At 39.0% G+C, this 19,813-nt stretch overlaps 1 protein-coding gene across 4 annotated transcripts in view; it reads left to right on the top strand.

Annotated features, from left to right (window-relative positions):
- Nucleotides 1-19,813, top strand: part of Ryr3 (ryanodine receptor 3) — a 521,392-nt gene that overhangs the window by 184,283 nt on the left and 317,296 nt on the right. For all 4 annotated transcript variants that reach the window (XM_052725780.1, XM_052725779.1, XM_052725782.1 and 1 more), the window contains exon 3: nt 11,519-11,626. In XM_052725780.1, the coding sequence (XP_052581740.1) occupies nt 11,519-11,626 (108 nt within the window). The remainder of the gene's footprint in view (nt 1-11,518; nt 11,627-19,813) is intronic.

The raw sequence follows: 19,813 nt of genomic DNA, 5'->3' as shown, positions 1-19,813 counted from the left end.
CTTCTCTTAATGGACTATGATTCAGGATATGTAAGCCTTTCCTCCCCAAGTTTCTTTTGGTCATGGTGTTTCATCACAGCAATATGAACTATGACTAAGACACAAGGTTAAGTGAAATAGCAAAGGAATATGTGGGAGAGGGAATGATGCTCACAGTGTGCCTTCTGTGAACATGAAAGGAAGTTTAAGGCTAAAACATGAACATTATCTTAAGGCTAGACCTTGCCTCTCCCCGTTTCACTTAGCTTAGCTCTATCTATCTCCCCGTGTTTGCTAGCTTTTGTTATCCTAATCCCACCACCCTGTGTCCCACCTTCCTCCCTAGCGGATGTTCAGACCCCCTAATTTATTCATAAACCTTTCTTTTATTGGACACTCTGCCTTTCTTCCATCCCAATTCCTGCTACTTGGATGTGCCAGCTCTTCAGAATAACACCTTCAGACTGTCTCATTCCAACACCAGCTGAAAGCTAGAAAGCCAGGGTTGTCAGGTTCCTGTTAGGCATCTATAAAGCCTGTTGTAAGACCTGTGCTATCCACGGGTTTAAGTTTCAGTTTTACACCTTACATATTCTATACTCATTTATACATTTTTATTTATTTTAAAGCCACAGGAAAAGTCAGTGCTTTAGGGATCTCTGCACATCAGCTGTAGATATTACTGCTGTTCATTAGTACAGTTTGCCTCTCTCGATGCCACAAGTTTCAAGTTGCCATCTATTGGCACTTTAGTTGTTTAACATGCCAGCCATGTACTGCCAGGCAGAAAGAAAAAGTTGGCTCAATAGAGAACCAAATCAACCATCCAACCTGTCACTTATGCTTTTCCCAGCAGGCATTTTATAAACCAGCTGCCCAACATTTTTTTTTCCAATTCCTTGGCTCTCTCCCCTCTTTCTTATTTTTAAGAACATGAGGTTTATAGCATTGATTTCCACAGGCTCTTGATAACACTGTCCCTAACTGCCAGAAATAATGGGTGTTTGGCAGGATTCAGGTTTTCAGGGTAGATCAGTGTTCCTTCTAGCTGAGACCTTGTCAGAGACGATCTCTCCTTACAGGGTTAGTGTTAAAGTGAGTTTTTGTGCTTTGATAAGTGAAGTGACTTAAAGAAGGCTCTAGATTGAGAATCGGCATCTCGGAGACATGCTTTTGCTTATTGGTCCTGTTCTGCAGGATCTCTTGAATATGAGTCAGAGACCCACCTCACAATTACATGGCTTACTCTTTCCAAGTGTCTCCTGCAGAAAGGTCCCTGAAATAGGAAATGTAGCACCAGGGGATTCTTAAGCAACTATGTCTCTGTAGCAGTATAATCAGAGCAAGATAATATTTACATTAGCTTTTATTTAAAAATCCCCAGGCATTTCCAAGAGGAACTGATGTCACAAACATCACCCTCACCTAAGTTTGTAAACATTCTCTCTGGAGGAAGCTGGACTGCCATGGCTTTGTCAACCAGTATGATTCAAACGGCTGGAATATCTGAGCATGACCAAAGACACAGTTATGAGTGGCTTTTCCTCTATTGTCATGTTCAATTAGTTTTTCTCTGCAAGACTGTTGTGGGAATTTATTTTCCCTGAATTTTGAAGCCCTTATTTCCCAGAAACAGTGGCATTTTTCTCAGATGTTTCCACAAACATCCTTCCTAAGTATGTGTTTACTAAAGCTTACTGTCACAAGTTTCTTTTCTTTTATTAAGGATTAACAACTCCTGGCATTTGATAGTGTTCTCTTTCCCTTGGGCATGGTTAGCCTATTCCAGCTCTTTCCATCTGAATATTCTCTCTTGGTTAGAGTGAACTCAGGCCAGTGCAACACCTGTTAGCTGCACTCGGTGTGGGGCAGGAAATGCTTCAACTTCCAGACTTGCTTGATGCCCTGATTCTCAGGACAGCTCACAAACCAGAGAGTGACCCTGGAGTCTGGCTTTTGCTGACAGCATGGCACTCCTATGGCGGGCTCCCCAGCCACCAAAAGGAGACTTCTTTACTTCCTTGATTTCTTCCTGATTATCTCCACTAAAGCATTCTTCTAGCTGTGAGTTTCAATTTGATGTACATTTCGATGTAACAGAAATGGCCAAGTAAAAACTTAGAATTCAACTTTTTTGAATACTATATACACATACATGCAAACACATATATGTATGTGCACATATATTTTAAAAGACCCATTATCCTTTACCATAGCTAAATATTTTAATAACTTAAGGTTTTGTTCATTTTAACTTGATTTCAAAATTATAGGTGTAGCTGGAAAATTTCTCTCCCGCTCCTGCCAAGTCCCCCCAGTTCCGGAGCCCACTTATAAAATAAACACACAGACTCTTACATTATTTAAACTGCTTGGCCATTAGCTCAGGCCTATCATTATCTAGCTCTTACTCTTATATTTAGCCCATTTCTATTAATCTATACTTTGTCACGTGGCTCGTGGCTTATCGGTACCTTACATCTTCCTTGTCCTGGTGGCAGCTCCAGGCAATCTCTCCCTTCCCTTCCTGTTTCCTCAATTCTCCTCTCTGTGAGTCCCGCCTATACTTCCTGTCTGGCTATTGGCCAATCAGTGTTTGTTTATACAGAGCAATATTCACAGCATACAGGTCTTAACAGAAGCAGGCAAACTCTCTTCCCTCGAAATGCTTCAAATCAGGATGTGACAGGCTTAGCATTTACAAGTATATGTCCCTGTTTGGAACTTAGCCCATCCTCGGCAGAGTTGAATTGCCTTGTGGAACAAATAGAAAGTTTACCTAGTTAACTGATGTCAGATTTTAGAACTTCACAAAGCCAGGCATAATCTTACCTGCCAGGAATTTTCTAAAGCTCTAAGCAGACCAGAACGTCAGTCTGCAGCTTTTACATTCCCAGTGACAATTATATAGTGGACAAGTCTTTCTGAGATAATAAAAAAAAACTAATATGCAATTCTGAACTTCATTTTAAAGCATGCGATTGGGGAGAGAGATGGCCCAGTGAGATTAGAATTCTAAAAAGTTCCTTTTCTCCTCTGGGATACTGATGCAGAATGAGTTGGAAAGCTGGGTTTGAAATTCAACATATAAATGACCCAACAGAATAGTGGTGGGGGATAATAGTTCATGATAAATGGTAACATTTCATAAATAACTGGAAGACAGGAGCTCTTCCTTAAGGTCTCCAAGACAAAGTCATGTAAGGAAATGAAAATATTAACTTTACTTAAATTGATCAGTACACATGTTTGAAATGTGACCCTGTGCCAAATTTATAAGTACAATTATTACAAGTTAATAAAAATTTAAATTGTAGCCAGGTGGTGGTGGCACACACCTTTAATCCCAGCACTTGGGAGGCAGAAGCAAGTGGATCTTTGTGAGTTCAAGGCCAGCCTAGTCTACAGAGTGAGATCCAGGAAAGGCGCAAAGCCACACAGAGAAACCCTGTCTCGAAAAAACAATATATGTACATATATTGTTTATGGAGATGAAGCTTTTTAATTTACACTGATTAGCTCTCTACATATCATATAAACAGAGTGGGGTGGGGAATCAAATTGTTGCATTGTGCCTCACAAATTTATATAATTAAAATAGCAATTAAGTAATATAAAATTTACAAAAAGGGTTAAATCTTCTTTCCAGAAATGTGGTCTAGAGGAAGCCTATCAGCCTTTCTGAGTCTCAGTTTCTTCTTGTATAAAATATTTTAATCTCATCTCTCAAAATGTTTTGAGGTAAGAGTTAAATATGACAATACTTAAAGAGCATTTAGTTCAATGTCTGGCTCAAGCTATGTAGATAGGTACATTGATACATATAAAATTGCATTGATTGATTGATGGATAGCCAGACAGATGATACATAGATAGCTAGGTAGATGGATTATATATGTTTTGTTTTGTTTTGCTTTGCTTTGCTTACCTGTATGTATGTTATCAAATTCCTCTATATCTCAACTGACTGACTTCTAACATGGCAATAAAACAATTAACCATCTTTTTTTTTTTTTTTTAGAAATCCAGAAGCTAAGCAAAAGCTTTGACTTTAAACACTCACCATATACTTCTCTTTATAAGCTATCAACAACTTTTAGGGGCAACAGAGTTAAATTTGAAAAGTATTTAACTGTATAAATATTTAAGAGAAATCTGGTTGGTGTAGAATGGTGGTGTTTGGTTGATGACTGGTTCTGCTTTAGATTTATAAGCACAGTACAAATAATTATGCATTATCAATAATTGATTGGAAGTTCATAATGAGATCATGTCTCCTGTAGGTGGATGAGATAATGTCTATATACTCAAAACTCCTGAATACAAACTATGCACCTATCCCTGTGTGTCCTGATGCTGTACCACGAGATACCAGCCTTATCTAAATTGATTCCAGTATTAATGGAGTCTCACTGACTTGGCATATTTTTTAAAAGAAAAGAATGATTTTCTGTACAAGAAGGCTTGGAGAATATTCTTATTCATGTCTTTGAATAGAGCCACTTTGAGCCATCTTGAGGACATGGCTATCAGTCCTGTTTGAAACAGTGTTGCAAGATGGAATACACACAGTGGATATAGAAGCTAGGTTACTAGGACCTGAGGCCAATGTTGCACCAGCAGAGATAGTGCCCCTTGAGAAAGAGACTTCCTTTGTCTACACAATTTAAAATACAGGACAATGAACACCAGCTGGATTTGTTCCTTGACTAGGCAATCTCAAACAGCATAATAGAGTAAAAAGGGGATATATTCATCAGTTTTCCACTGTTGTAGCAAAATATCTGAGGCTGGGGCTCTATTAAAAAAAAAAGCTTATTTAGTTCATAGTTTGGGAAACTGAAAGCCTGAGGTTGGAATCTGCATTGATTTGGCTCTAGTAAAAGTCTAAGGCAGGCGGCACTGTGGCAGAGGTACAAATGAGAGAGACCACACAGTGGGATGGGACAGACATTAAGAAAAAGCCAGTCCTTCTCTTTATAGCAACCCACTCTTGTGGAAACTCAGGTTCCATGAGAACTATATTAATCCCTTCCTGGAACAGTCTTTAATGATCTTAACCACCCCTTGCCCTAGTCTTCATCTCTTAACAGTCCTTTAACGTGGAAACTACTACTTCAGTTAATGGGATTTTCAGACAGAAAGGAACAATACACAAAATACAGAAGGTAGAGAGCTCACTTTAACCACTCATTAAACAAAAATTTTAATCCTTTCTATGTACAAGAGGTCTTCTTGTTTGATAGAAAGAAACATTTTTATCCCTTCTGACCAAGCTCCTATCTGGGTGACTTCCTTAATCACAACATCCCCAAAAGGGTTCATACCAGTCTTTATATACCAAGCTTCTTAGTATAGCAGGAGGAGGAGGAGTGTGTGTGTGCCTGTGTGCATATATGTGCATATGCATGCATGTGTGTGTTTGTGTGCACTTGTTTTGTTTATAAAGTACCATGCACAGGAAAGACTTCTTCAAATTGGTTAAACTTTCATTAGAAGATAGGAACCATGTCTTACTTGGCTTCTTGGTTCACAGAGTAGCTAGTACAACACTAGATATATATTTTTATGTTCCTTAAATAGTTACTGGTTATGTGATAAACTTGGGAAAGGAGGGGAGATTAATTAGATGGACTTTAGTAATTTCCCTTGAGTGGGAATATGTACCAGTTTCTGACATTCCTCCTCTTCTCCCTGATCAGTGCATCTTTACAGATATCTAGGAAATATCTCCACATTATCACAGAGAGTGCACCCATCTCCTGTCATCTGTTGGTCCATCTTGCAGTGGGTAACGTCCTGAGTGAAACTGTTGTTACTGGGGTCTCACCATGACTTGGTCTTACTGATCGCTCACTATTTCTACCCTATCCCACCAATGGTAACCCGGTCACCCTCTCTTTCCTTATTCCCCATATCCAATTAGTCACCATTCACACCTCTCCTAATTATTTCAAGAATTTCTGAATGAATCCATTATCTCCATCCCTCCTGCCACTTCTTTAATTCAAGCCATTACCTACTAAAATAATCTCCTAATTTGTCTTTCCCTTAGACTATATCACTTTACAGCATACCTGCAATGATTTTTCAAAGATACAAAGTAGATCATGTTACTTCCTACATAACTTTCTTTAATGCTACCCATCGCTGTAAAGATAACATCTGTGTTTTCTTTGAAAATAAGGTGCCAGACACCGTTACTTCTTTCTTTCACCTCACTGCTCACTTCCTAGTCTTGGTAGCTCTACCCTGACAAAAAACGTTTTCACAAGGATCAACTCTTCATGCACCCATCTGCCTACCCCTTCCCTCCCACCCCACACTGCCACCTTTGCCTACTTCCACCACCTTCAACATGGTTAACCTGGTAGCCTTCCTCACTCAAATATGGATACTTTGTTTCACAGTCTGGAAATTATCCCTTTGTTTCCTGAACATGCTACCAGATCACAGTCTTGAAGGTTAGAGACTTTGCTTTGTTTCTATACAAAATAGTGACTTCAAAAACAGAAGTTCCAAATAAATGAATATTTAAATTAGCTATTGATACTTCAACTCATCCTTCTTCATTGAACATCGTCTAACATTAAGTATTTACTAAACACTGGCCCCAATTTTGAACTTTTAAAAAATATTAAAACTTTATTATAAAGAACTTACAAATCAAAAACTTCATATACTGAAATTAACTAGACCCAAAGTCTGTACATCTCAGTGAATTTCTATTAGAATAGCCATTCTGAAGCTGTGGAGATTCACATTGGAAGTTTCACTTGCACCATCAAATGTAACTTTATGCACTCATCCACAACCAAAAAAATGAAAAGTATATAAGAGTTAAAACTAGAAAAACAATTAGCTTTATGTCCTCTTTCATAACTCAAGTGTCCATTGCCTGCATTCAGTTTTTAAGCTCTTCAAACCTAAAATGTTTATCTGAGGAGATACTATTTTACAAAACAGGAAGCTAAGGAAAAGAGAAACCAAATTACTTGCTTCACATCACTTAGTGCATAACCTTTAGGACAGAGATTTGAATTTGGGCCGTCCTATAACAGTGTCATTCTGCACAGAGCATTCTAACTAGCATTGAGGGCCATCTATTCACATAAAGGGTGCATCACAGAGATATGGCGCCGTGTGAAACAGATGAATGAACAGGGAAGTCATAAAAGATCATAACAATGGGAGAAAAAAAATCTGTTAAATCCTGAGCAGGAGGTCTGGAGAAATGACTCAGCCAGGGAGACTCAATACAATTTGTCCACAGCAACAGTTACTATGAGCCATACATATCTGGATGATATTAGATTATAGAGAACCAAACATGCCCTGCTTTACCTACTATGGTACTAAATAGAATCAGACTGGTTTTTCAGAGAGCCCACTGCCTTTTAAATAGGTAGACTTCAGCACGTCAAAACCTAGACAAGTGAAAACAGACTGTGGTTAACTTTGTGAGGGAGAGGTGGTGATTCTCCTCCTTGTTATTGACTCCTTGCCTTGCTTCCTTGAAGGCTTCACTAGTATGTGCTACTACAATGCGGAATGTCTCTTGTGGGGTACTAAAGAAATGTGAAATGCTCTACTGATAGAGGCATCAGATTCCCACCATCTAGGGTGCAGAAGTCTCAGAAAAATTATGCTGTTGTGTAAATTTATAGAGTATGGAGGATAAATAGACCTACCTCCTTGCAATTTTACACATAGTGGGGCTAAATGAAGACTTGTTCCTGGTTTTCCAGGGCCCTGGCGTCTCAAGGTTTTCTGTAGGACACTTTGAAATGAAATGCTTATGTAGGCTAAGGACAGGCCTGGGAGAGTGATGAGGAACTATTTCAGAACAGATGTCAACAGAGTCTCTCTCCGTGCCGAGAATCATCAAATATGTGCCCGATGTCTGGCAGACAGAGTGACTGAGGCACAGGCTCCCCAGCATCAAGACAATGAGCTAGCCTCCTGAGAGACTCTCCTGAAGGCAGACAAATGAGCTTTGATGGGCGAGTGGCCTTTGCTCATTCTTCAGGGGTGCGGAGGTGGGAACTCAGTCCAGTTTGGAGTTTAATTAAGGATGGCAGCGGGTATTGCAGGTCAGATGACTCTGTGCTCATTCATGTCACAAGTTGCATTTTGTTTTTCTCCAGATATTTCTGTTACTCCCTTCTCTCCCTCGACACTGCCCACGCATTATTCTGTGTGCTATTAAAGTGACAGGATCACTTTCCCAAATACAAAGAGTTGCAGGCAGGGACCACATGCTAGAGATACAGAAACAAAACCATCGGGATCTGTAAGGATCTCCCATTTTTTGATACATCCTCCTGATGCAAACCATCCCCTGCCTGAATGTACCTATTCACACCACTCATGAAAGTATTTCCTTGATTATTTTAGTGCCTGGAGGGAAAGGACAGATACAATTATAGCATGCCAATTGTCCATGTTGTCATCAACCCTCCAGCTTAATGAATGATGGCAGAGACAAGAGCTCCTATCTCCTCTCCAAGCAAACCATACTGAGAGAAATGGTTGATAGATCAGGGAATCTCCCATACGAAAAGGTCTCAGATAGTTGGGACTGTGAAGGGAATTGATGACATAGGTTGGTGATTAAAGACATATATAATGAGACTTTAAGTTACTAGCCCCCATTCAAATACAAACTTTAACTGCAGATCTTTCTGAATGGAAAATCTCCAAATCCCATGGTCTAAAGAAGTCAAGTAGGAAGAAAGACTGGATGTTTCTGTTTTCTATTCTGGTGACATGAAATCCAAGTAGACACAGCTCTATAAAATTTCCTAAGATGGCATATTTTGAGATACTGTATTTGGTGGTATATGCTTACAGCATAAAGTCTCCAGGGAAATACTGGGTCATATAATTGCATACTACTTATAATAGTACTACCCATGTTCTACTGGATGTGAGGTCAGCTGCCTGCTGTCTTGAATTCCATGAAAATGAATTAATCACCTGCTTTAGAAATGAACTTTGAAAACAAAGCAAAAAACTGTGAAATAAAAATAATATAATATTCTTTGTAGGTTCTTAACACTTTCTCCTTGGTTAAACTGTTGTGATGAGAACCAGGGAAATTCCTGTTCTACCAGAATTCTGTGACAACTCGGCTTTTAGATTGCCTGATTAGATAGACCTTGTGGAGAAAGACCTGAAACAGAAAAGTATTCCCTCAAAGCCTTAGTAGAAAAGTACTTCAAAATGGAACTCACCGTAGCTAGTAGCCTTTGGAATAGGGTGGCCCATTTCTAGATTAATACTTTAACAATGGGGTCTTAAAGCTTTATTGAAAACATTCCCAGTAGGTCCAACATATAGGACATCATCTTACATTTAGGACAGCAAATTCTTATTTTTCAGAACATTGAGGTTGGAAAGAGATGAGAAATATACAAACACGTGAAAATAAAAGTAATTTGAAACAGTCAGTTCCATTATCTTTGTTTTTTAAATGGAAAGCACTCGTCTGGGAAGTTACCTAACTCTCAGTAAAGGGCTACCTTTACCTTTAAATCAGACTCCATGGAAACAGCTTTGCCTGTTTTGAAGCATTAGGAATAGCTATCAGTTACTGGTTCCTATCCTGAAGAACAGACGGTGAGGGGTGGGGGAACTGCTTTTCTGTTCTTCTCAGAGGAAAACTGTATTTGAGGAGCACAGTTTAAGTGGTTTACTTAGCAAAGCAAGCACTCCAAAGAGAGTTTGGAGTGGGCTGTCCCAAAGCAGGCATAAGAGCACAGTAGATTCTATGCTGTGTACTGTTTTAAAGGTTTCATGAATATTTATGAGGTATATGGGACGTGCTTGGGATAAAGTGACCCTTTTTCCCTCCCAAACCATGGTAAACCAGATCTCCTTTTTAGGGATTTTTTTTCCTTCTGTTTCTCTAGAAAAGCTCACAAAGATGGGGGAAGTGTTCCATCAGAAGCATCAAAGGCAAGGTCTTTTGAGGATACATGCACAGCATTAAGACACATGTGGGGCAATGCTCAGGCACAGACAACCTGACATCAGCTTTGAGGACATGGACTCACAAAGGATATTCTGACTGTCAGACACAGCTACCTGGATACAGCTGTGGTTCTCTTGGTTATTTCATGGCTAACTCCTTTTTGAGAGAGCTCAAGATTGTGTGATTGAGGTCATGACTCTGTCAGTTAAGACATTTTGTTATCTGTATTATTTTTCTTTAAACAGGCTTTATGTTGAAGGCTGAACCCAGTGTTTTGTACTAGCAGGTTGCTCAGGAAAAAAAAAAAGACCTAGACTGTCTTTAGACTCCTTCCGCCAGCACCACATCTCATGTCCATCTTCTACCTCACAGCCCCACATTTCTCATTGGTGCTGTTCTCATCATGCTGATGTACTATCAAAGGAAGGATGGGCATTTAAGACAGTCACAAGTTGTATTCCCAAGGAATACAATACAGTACGATGAAACTGGATTGTAAGGTCCTAAGGGCAATGGCCTTGTTTTTTATAACTTCCTCAATATCAAACACTGTATTTACAGAAATGCAGTACTTAAATATTTGCTAATCTAAAATGTTCTAATTGTAGGGAAAAAATCTTTACTGTCTTCATTAGTACAGGGAACAGTATAGGGTTAAACACATGAACCCTAGAGACAGTCTCCGTGTGAATCTGACTTAGCCAAATACAGTACTTTCGCAGATGACCTGAATATCCTATGTCTTAGTTTCCTGGGCTATTGACTGGGGCATTAGGAGTGCCTATCTTACTGGGTGCTTTAACAGACTAGGTGTGTTAATGTATGCAGAACATTCAGAAGAGTGCCTGGCATAGAAAACATGCTCACTTGATGAGTGTTAGCTATTACCAGCAGTATTCAGGGTAGGTGCTTTAACCATTGGTAAGAAATATCCAGAACAAATGCTAATGTCATAATGATAACTGATCCATGCTAAGTGACTCTAATACATTAGAATGGTTATTATAGGGGTCATAAGTTCTTATGTGGACCTTTCCTTGTTCAGACCTATGTTTATATAGCTTTTAATCCCCTTGCTGCCTCTTTATGCATGATCAAATCTAGGTTTTCTTCACAAATAAGCAGATTTCCTATGTTGGCCGTGGTAGTCTAAAGCCACACTTTTATCTAGTTCTGTCCTGTGAATTCTCGTGGATGAGATGTCAGTGGATTTCTTCCTTTGGTTTCACTTAGTCTTGAGTTTACATGAGCCTTTTCTTTCCTTCCTGTCCCTTCTTCAACAGGGCTGTGTGTGCTCTTCACCCTTACGTACCACCAGGCTTCATTCAAGCTGATCCTGACATTTTAGCCACTGCTCCCTTGAAGCTTTGCTTCCTTTCATCCTTTACAATCCAACTTAAACCCCATCCTAAGCTGAATAAGGGAAAGCTGCCTTGTTACATTTCGAACCATCCAGGCAGCTGTCATTTTAGTTTGTAGATGCCAGTGCCTTTATGATGCCACTGTGTGACTGATCCCTGGCTGGTATGAGCAGGCATCCTCACTCTGGTTTTATTTCCACAGTACATTCCTCCAGATCTCTGTGTCTGCAATTTCGTGCTGGAACAGTCCTTATCTGTCAGAGCACTGCAAGAAATGCTTGCGAACACCGTTGAAAATGGCGGAGAAGGGGTGAGTATGTGAATCGTGCCCTGGGTTTGCATTGGACACCTCACAGTCACAAAGCATATTTGGCATTTTATCCTTCCAGTTTAGGACTGGAAAACCTCCATGGAGAGATAGGAAACCTTTCATCCAAGTTTAGATACCTCTTACTCAGCAACTCTAATTCTTTCTCCTTTGAAATGACCAGCTCCCCTCAAAAAATAGATGAGCACACCACTAACACTGGCTAGGATCCCTTCTTCCCCTCTTACCCCCAAGTCTACCTGAGAACATGGAGAGGCCAAGAGCACCTTGAGACTAAAAATGCCTGTAAGGCAGGTGATTTTTCCATGGAGAATCTCACTGAGATTTTATGACTCTAGGTAGAACACAACCATGTTACAACAGTTGAGAGAGATCTCCTGTAGAATTCTGGCTGATTTCATTGATGACAAGCAAATACAGTACTTTCTTAAGACTCTGTTGTCACAACTGTTAAACTGAGTAGAGTGCTCTGCTACCTTCCAGAAGGTTCTTTAGCCAGGGAGTTGATTGCCCAGGTATTTCAGAATAATTTTTAATTTTCCTATCCCCTAATGACCTACTCATTTATGACTATTTATCATCAAATTCTATAACTGTAGTGCCTGGATATTCAAATCCAATTATCCCTGCTCCATCCTCACTCCCCATGCTCCACCTGATGACACTCTGTCTTCTGGGATCCTGCAACAGCCTACTGACTGTTGTCATTCCTTTGGTACTGACTGCCTCCTCCCAGTCTTCCCCCTCAACAGTCATGAATTTTTTTCTAAAACTCATGCCCAATTAATTGTGTTCCCTTGTTTTAAATTCCCCAGTGCTTTGAGATGAATTCCAAACTCCCCAACACAGCTGAAAGTCCTACAGTATTTGGTGGGCCCTATTCATCTCTCTGCCTCATCTGTCACTACATCCCACCCAGCACTCAGTGTCCCAGACACATTAAACTCCTCCCACTGCCTCCAACACGCCAGTCCTCTTTGCCTCTGATCCTACCTACCAGCTATTTCCTTAGTGTGGCACAGCATCCCTCCTCCTCTCTCTTCCTTTGTGTAATCCCTCCTTATCCTTCAAGGAACCAGTTTAGACATTAGATCAGCCCAGAAGCTTCCACTGACCCTACAAGTGTGTTTCATGGAAGAGACACTAAACTTTTCTACGGCTGTTCTCTTCTCTATGCACTCTCATTGCACGTTTTAATTTTTCTCCTGTCCCAGAGAACATACTGCTCATGGGGAGGAGCAGTTTGCAGTTCCTAAGAAGCATAGTTTATTCTAATTTGACACTGATAAAATCATTCACAATACATTTGTGGTTGATGAAACAGTGACCATCAACATGATTGAGTTCATGTTTACATTTTGGTCATTTTCCAGACCTTAATGTGATCTTAGGTAAGACCTCTAAAGGCTTAGAGCCAGAATGTTCTTGCCTATATAGCTAGTGTCTACATCTCCAGGATCATAAATGCCAAAGGTTTATGGATCTTCATTGTTCTGATTAGAAAATAACTTGCTATTAACTTTTCTCTGTTCTTCAGAGCATTGACATGAGATCCTCTTTTCTCCTCCCTTCACTTCACTTCCTCTTCCTTCTCCTCTTTGCATTAGCCTCAGCACCCCACATCTCCATGTACACCCCAGGCATTGCCAGTTTGATGAAACAGCAAGAAAATACTTGCTTATTCTTTTTCCAAGATTCACCATGTCCAGATATCTTTGATGAGAAACCTGACTGATTTTAAGTATCGCCATGGTTGGTGTCAAATAAGACCTCCTCTGCTCAAACCTGACCACTCAGTAGACCCAGAATAAAGAGAGCTGGGTTGAAATGGATGCCTAGAGTGATACCTTGGCTATTGTCTTATCCTGTTATGTTCAAAGAAAATATTCCAAAGGGTTCCTTGGCGTTTATCATTTAGTTTGAATCACTCAGAGAATTCTATAAATAAGAAAGTAAACTACTTTGTTGAAGAGAATTTGATCCATAGTCTTATTATTTACTTTGTCTTAAATAAGGACCAGTAACAACTTATATTCCAAGAAAAATAAAAAGACAATTAAAAAAATGAAACTTTAGTTCTAGAATATATTAAACAAGGCCTCCTTAATTACCAGCTATGTTATAGCAGAAGTTTGTTTAATATAGTTGTATTTTTAAAGTGCATCTATTCTTTATAATATTTAGATAGTTATATGTTGAATATCATTGAAGGACTCTACTCTTTTGAAAACTCATTCAAAACAAATGATCCATGACATTTTATTATTAATTATCTATTCAATAACGGGCACAACATTGATTTTGTCTCCAAAATTTATCATACTACCTTTTGTAATATTTTACCAAATATAAACAAGATCCAATGATTTTTTTCCTATCTTATTATTGTTGTTATTATTAAGGATCTTCACTGGCAATCTTAGAGATAGAAGGAGAAGAATTATTTTTTAAGATGGATCAAAGATGGGAATGGTGCTCTCAAAATTATTATAGTTTTAGCATCCATTTGATGACTCTGCGAAACAGTTACCTGGATAACAGCTTCAGGCACTAGAACCTGCTTGCAATCCTCTCACACTTCCATCTGGGCTCTTAGTCTTTAGTGTGAGAAATGCTATTTTTATATAATCTCTCGAGTCTGTTTGTTTTGCTTTCCTGAAGTGACTGTGCACATTTACTATTAGCTGTTAATTTGATTTTAGAAGATAATACTCAGCAGGGAAGAAAAAGAAGTTTAAAAAATAAAAAGGAAAAATAAAGAAGGAAGTGAGCTAACACGACAGAGCATAATGAGACTCAGGGGAGCCTGGGGATGTGTGAGCAGGATGCTGCCTCCTTTTGATGACATGCCATTCTGTTTGGAAATGGCCATTTACTGCTTTTAAATAAGTATTACTTTCAGTAATGATCACGACTGCCACCAAACAGAATGCCTTGAAGAGTGTAATTCTTTTCCCTTCTAGTCAAAAATTGGTCCTTGTGTGCTGCACCTGTTCACTGCTGTGTAGCAATTGGGCATTTTAAAAAACTATTTCGGTTGTTTGCTCTTTTGAATGAGGAGTGTACAGAAGTTTTTTTTTTTTTTCCCAAGGATTAACCATTCTGCAGCAATTTCTCTTGCTAACAAAGTACCTGGTCAAATTTAACAGTGGAGAATTATTATTGAAATGTCCTTAGTTGCAAAAAGTGACATGTGAGAGCCAGCTGTATGTTGAAAGGGAGAATTAATTATAAGGGCCTCTGGTCAGAGACGTGCAGTGCCTTTCAGAGAGTTCCCAAGCTGATCTCACCTGTGCATCTTCTCCTCCTGATCTAATCCTGTCTAATTTTATTTGGGGGAAATTACCAAAGAATAGAACATTGGCATGAGGCCAACTCTATGGTGGGTGTTTGAGATAAATGCTTGCATGCAAATATTAAAATTTTTCAGATTTTTTTTATTGACCTCTAGGTTATGGAATGTTCATGAGTATTTAGCATGATGTGGAGCCAAGAACAATGTCCATTTCCCTCCAAGTCCCAATCCCTTCACTGTCCAAAAATAACTAGTTTGCAGTATAGCAACACCCCTAAGAATCACACAGTTATATTGTCAGTCCTGCCTATCCTGATCAGGTGGTCTCTAGAATAAATTATTTGTCTTTTTTGTGCCTTAATTCCCACCTCCCCCAAATGTACCCTTCCACACAGAGTGATAAGCAAAGGTCAGTGCTCATGACTGCCTGTCAGAGTACAGCTCCTCCCTTCATCTCTCCACTTTCTCCTATCACAGATTTTTTTTTAAAGAAAATTCACACTGTGACAAAGGAAGGATTCTCTTATGAAATGACCAGGTACATATCAAATGTAGTGCTGCCCAACTCCAAATGGGTTCTGACATTAAATGACACAATGCCTCTAGAAATGAAAGCCTTTGTTTAACACATTCACCACCTGCACTTTTTCTGTTAAGGGTTCTGACTTCGTCAATGTCAAGCCTGTACAACTAAAAGGAGAGATTAAATATGTATATGTGTATATGCGTATGTACATATGTATGTACACACATGCATGCACTTATATGTAAGTAAGGCTATGGTTGCAATGTGAACGTTAATTTTATCCATAACCTGGAAGCCTAAAATTATGTTTGACTTTATAAGCTTAAACATCTTGTATGCTAATACATTCAACCTTCTAACATTGATTGGAAATGTGACCTGGAAAGATAGTATCTCTGCAAGAACCTTCATCATAAATACCCTCAAAGGGATTCTTCTCTATTTCTATGTGTTACTTACACAATAGCCATTTACTCTAAAGTGAGTTTCAGGTTCCTTTCATTTGTCCTTGTCCTTAGAGTGAGGAATACTACCCACAGAACATTTGCTGGAGAAATTCTCACATGTGATGTGGCATGTTTATCATGCACTGACCCTTCTTGAAGAATGCACATCTGTGCCTGTTGAAAAGCTAGGGACTGTCACTAAGGATCATGTGACCTTGTAAACAACCAATGAGAACATAGATTATGCTATTCATGCAAAAGACCTTAAAGCACAATTCTTTGCTGTAGTTTTTTACCTTACAGCCAAGTTCAGGACACGCAGCTATCACATAAAGTTATAGGAAATTGCATAACAAGAAGGAATCTGCTACCTCTGATGCTACCAGGTAGCAAACAACAAATCACACAGTTGCTGATGAAAGTTTTCAGAAGACTTTCCTTTAATGGCAGAACTCTTGTTGTTCCCAGACTTAGGGAACTTCTCCAGAATAAAGAAGGCTAAATGAATATTTTCCACCTTCTTCCTGGGTCCCTAGATCTCCATAGACATCTCTGTATTACAGAAGCAAAGGAACCACCCCAACCCATCATCTAGTTTTAGCCTCTGAGTTTGAGATCTTTCTGATCCCTTTCTAATTGTCAAAGGAAAAATTCAGATTGAGAATGCACTTGATTAGGAAGAGAACAAGACCTGTGGAGGAAATGGGTACATAATTGTGAATCAGCTTGATACCCATTTATAATGTTAAAAATATTACACTTTTAGGCCGGGCGGTGGTGGCGCACGCCTTTAATCCCAGCACTCGGGAGGCAGAGCCAGGCGGATCTCTGTGAGTTCGAGGCCAGCCTGGTCTCCAAAGCGAGTTCCAGGAAAGGCGCAAAGCTACACAGAGAAACCCTGTCTCGAAAAACCAAAAAAAAAAAATTACACCTTTAAAAAAGAGAAATAAATTGTTTAATGTTTTACCTCCAATAATAGGTAATTCATTATGCCTTTGGAATACTTTATAAGGTTTTCTTTTTGAAAAAAAAGTACAAGGTTACCTGTGTTCATATGATGGTATAATCCTAGCTTGCCTATATGTACACCAAAGCCCTAGAGCAAGACAGGTATGCTACACCGGAATAGCCACAGTAGGTATGAAAATATGAACTTTCTTTGTACATGTTAGTAAAGAGCTACTATTCCGAGCTGTTCAAAACCTTGCTTTGGTGACTTTGTCAGGGACCCTCATTGCCTTCCCAGGGCTGTTGCCTTCTAGAGTATCAATCCAAGGACAGCCCCCTCCATCACTCAGTTTGTAAAACCAGGACATCACATCATTCCATTCTTAACTGAAGATCTCATACTGCAATGGTAGCATGTCTCATTCCATTCAATTATTAATTAGTTTGACTTGACCTTGCTTTTTATTTAGAAGGGAGAAAATCAGTAACAGATTCTGAAAGCTGCCCCCATTCATTTTTTAATCTATAGGTGGTGATCAACTCCTATTATGAAACCAATAATATTTTTGTGTCCACGCAATAACAAATCTCTTAGTAAATTGCTCTTACCTGCAAATGCTTGTCAAAACCTGCTCTTTAAATCTGCCCTACATTAGAATTCCCCTTACATATTTGCTTGTGGCAGGCAGCTTGTGTTGATGGCAAAGCAAGAGACAGAAGGTTTAGGTTTGGTCCTAAAGCTGCAACTAAGAAATGTAATTCTAGGCAAATCTCTTACAGATCTGAGACTTCAGTTGCAACATCTCTGAAAGAGGACGTTATTTAGATATTCAATCCCTGATGATTTGATATATCAAGTTCAAATGGGAAGGTGTCAACACCTTCCTCCTCTGGAATATCTGGTCGGCTGTAGCCCATCGCTAAGTCCCTATGGAAATGTTGACCTGTTCATATCAGCCATTGTGCTTAATAGTTTGACTCCTATATTTAGACAGAATGAATAAATGTGTTGGTTCTTTTTCTGCTTTGGTGTGGGCAAAGATAACCTTCCAAAGTCCACCCAGGACAGCATCTCTGAGGGAGTAAGTGTTGATTATATACTTTGACCTTTAGGAAACATGGTTCTCCTGGAAAATCCTTACAGAAGGAAAATTATTGCATCATTTTCACAAGATTTGTTTCTTCAAATAGCCAACCATTATTTTTGAGAAATTAAATGTTGTTATAAATGTGAGGATTACAAAGTAAGGTTTCTATGATTTTGTTTTTCACACACCAAATTGTCAAAATGTATTTATTTTCTCTTTCTCACTGTTCTTCCACAAGTTATGATGTGATTTGGGGATTTTGTGCTGATGGATGAATTTCAATGCGTCTGTGGTAAGATTATATATATGAAGAAATGAATTATTAACTTACATTTCATTTTTTGGACTAGTCTTTTTGATAACATGGTACTTACTTAACATATTCCATCTTGAAGCCATTACTTACTTCACAGTAAAAACCTTCTTTAATTAAAGAAAAAAAGCTGATTAATTCATTACAATAATTCTAAATTGCCTGGTATAAGGACTGGCCATTTTTCTTGGGTAGATTTTTCTAATGTGAATAGCATCATGGGAAATTCAGAATAAGACTGTAACACTTCATGTGTTTGCTGTTTCTTAGTGACATCAACACTAAACAAATGAAAAACAACAGCATACTTTAACATACAGTGCCACTTCTGATTCTAGCTAAGATAAAATAGTCGACAGGTTAGACATCTCTCTACCCCCTTGGTTCTCATTGTATTCTGTTTCTGTTTTCTGTAGTAAGCTTCAGTCAATTCCTCAAATGAGTTGAAAGCTTTCAGAAAATCCTGTGCTCACTAAAATATCCATTCACTGTTTTGTTTCTTACTTTGCTAGCTCAGTGACCTCTCGGAATGGGTATGTTTTTCCCTCCTTAATATATATGTACTTTGCATGGACAACTGACTCCAGCTGTATTTGTAATGATCTGAGCCTTTCACTTGTTAAGTGTTCAGGGCATTTCCATCCTCTGTGCTTCTGCTACTTTAAAAATAAAATACTACTGCACCACACATTTCAGTCTTGTAGAGCTGAGAGGTGGCTGCACACTTAGAAATCCCAGCCAGGCAGCTTGTTCTTCCACTGCTCTGCAACTTGGAGAACAGCTTGTCTGTGGACTTGGGCTTTGCTTTTATTTATTTATTTTTTTGTCAGATTTTTCCCCCCTTCAAGATGTTGAAAGTTCTTTTCCAAAGTTTCTCCTTTTTCCTCTTGATATGGTCTAGATAACTTGTGTCCTTAGATTTCAACTTGATGAGATGGTACAAGTGTGCAGCCTTGCCTTCATTCAAGCTTCCAGATGCTTCAGACTTCTGGTAATATTATGCAACTCCAGCTCTGCTCATCCATAAGGCTGGAATTCATAATAAAAATGAAAAAAGCTAGTTTGGTATTCTTTTGTTTCTCTTGTGATATCTCCCAAAGTGACCCAACAGAACAATTAAATGTTAATACCAACAATTAAGAAGAGACATTAAGGTTAACTAGCTTTTTACATTTCTTCATATCCCCATAGAAACATTTTCAAGTGAAAAAGTGCACAGAATTTTTAAAAGCTCCAGATCCTCTCAGATCCTCCACTTGGTAGTTCTTGCTGTAGCTTTCATGTAGTTGCCTGTTCTGTGACGATGCCATCCTCTGCTGAAGTGAAAACTGTACATGAGACCAGTCTGCCTATGTGGTCCTGATGGTGTCTTGTAACCCTGGGAACATTTAGCTTTGCTGGTTGTTACACCCTGGGGTTCTTGCCATTCTTGCTGTAGACATTGAAATGCTGGTAGGGCAGCTTTGTCAAATGACCATAACCATCTTAGAAAGCATGACTTTCTGATGAACAGGGGTGTTTTTGTTTGGGTTTTTAAAAATTTCAAGGCAAAA

This window comes from Peromyscus californicus, unplaced genomic scaffold (genome assembly GCF_007827085.1).
Source record: "Peromyscus californicus insignis strain IS unplaced genomic scaffold, ASM782708v3 Scaffold_7__1_contigs__length_154581171, whole genome shotgun sequence".
Taxonomy (NCBI): Eukaryota; Metazoa; Chordata; class Mammalia; order Rodentia; family Cricetidae; genus Peromyscus; species Peromyscus californicus.
The sequence above is the reverse complement of the archived record's forward strand: the minus strand, read 5'-3'. Positions and strand labels throughout refer to the sequence as shown.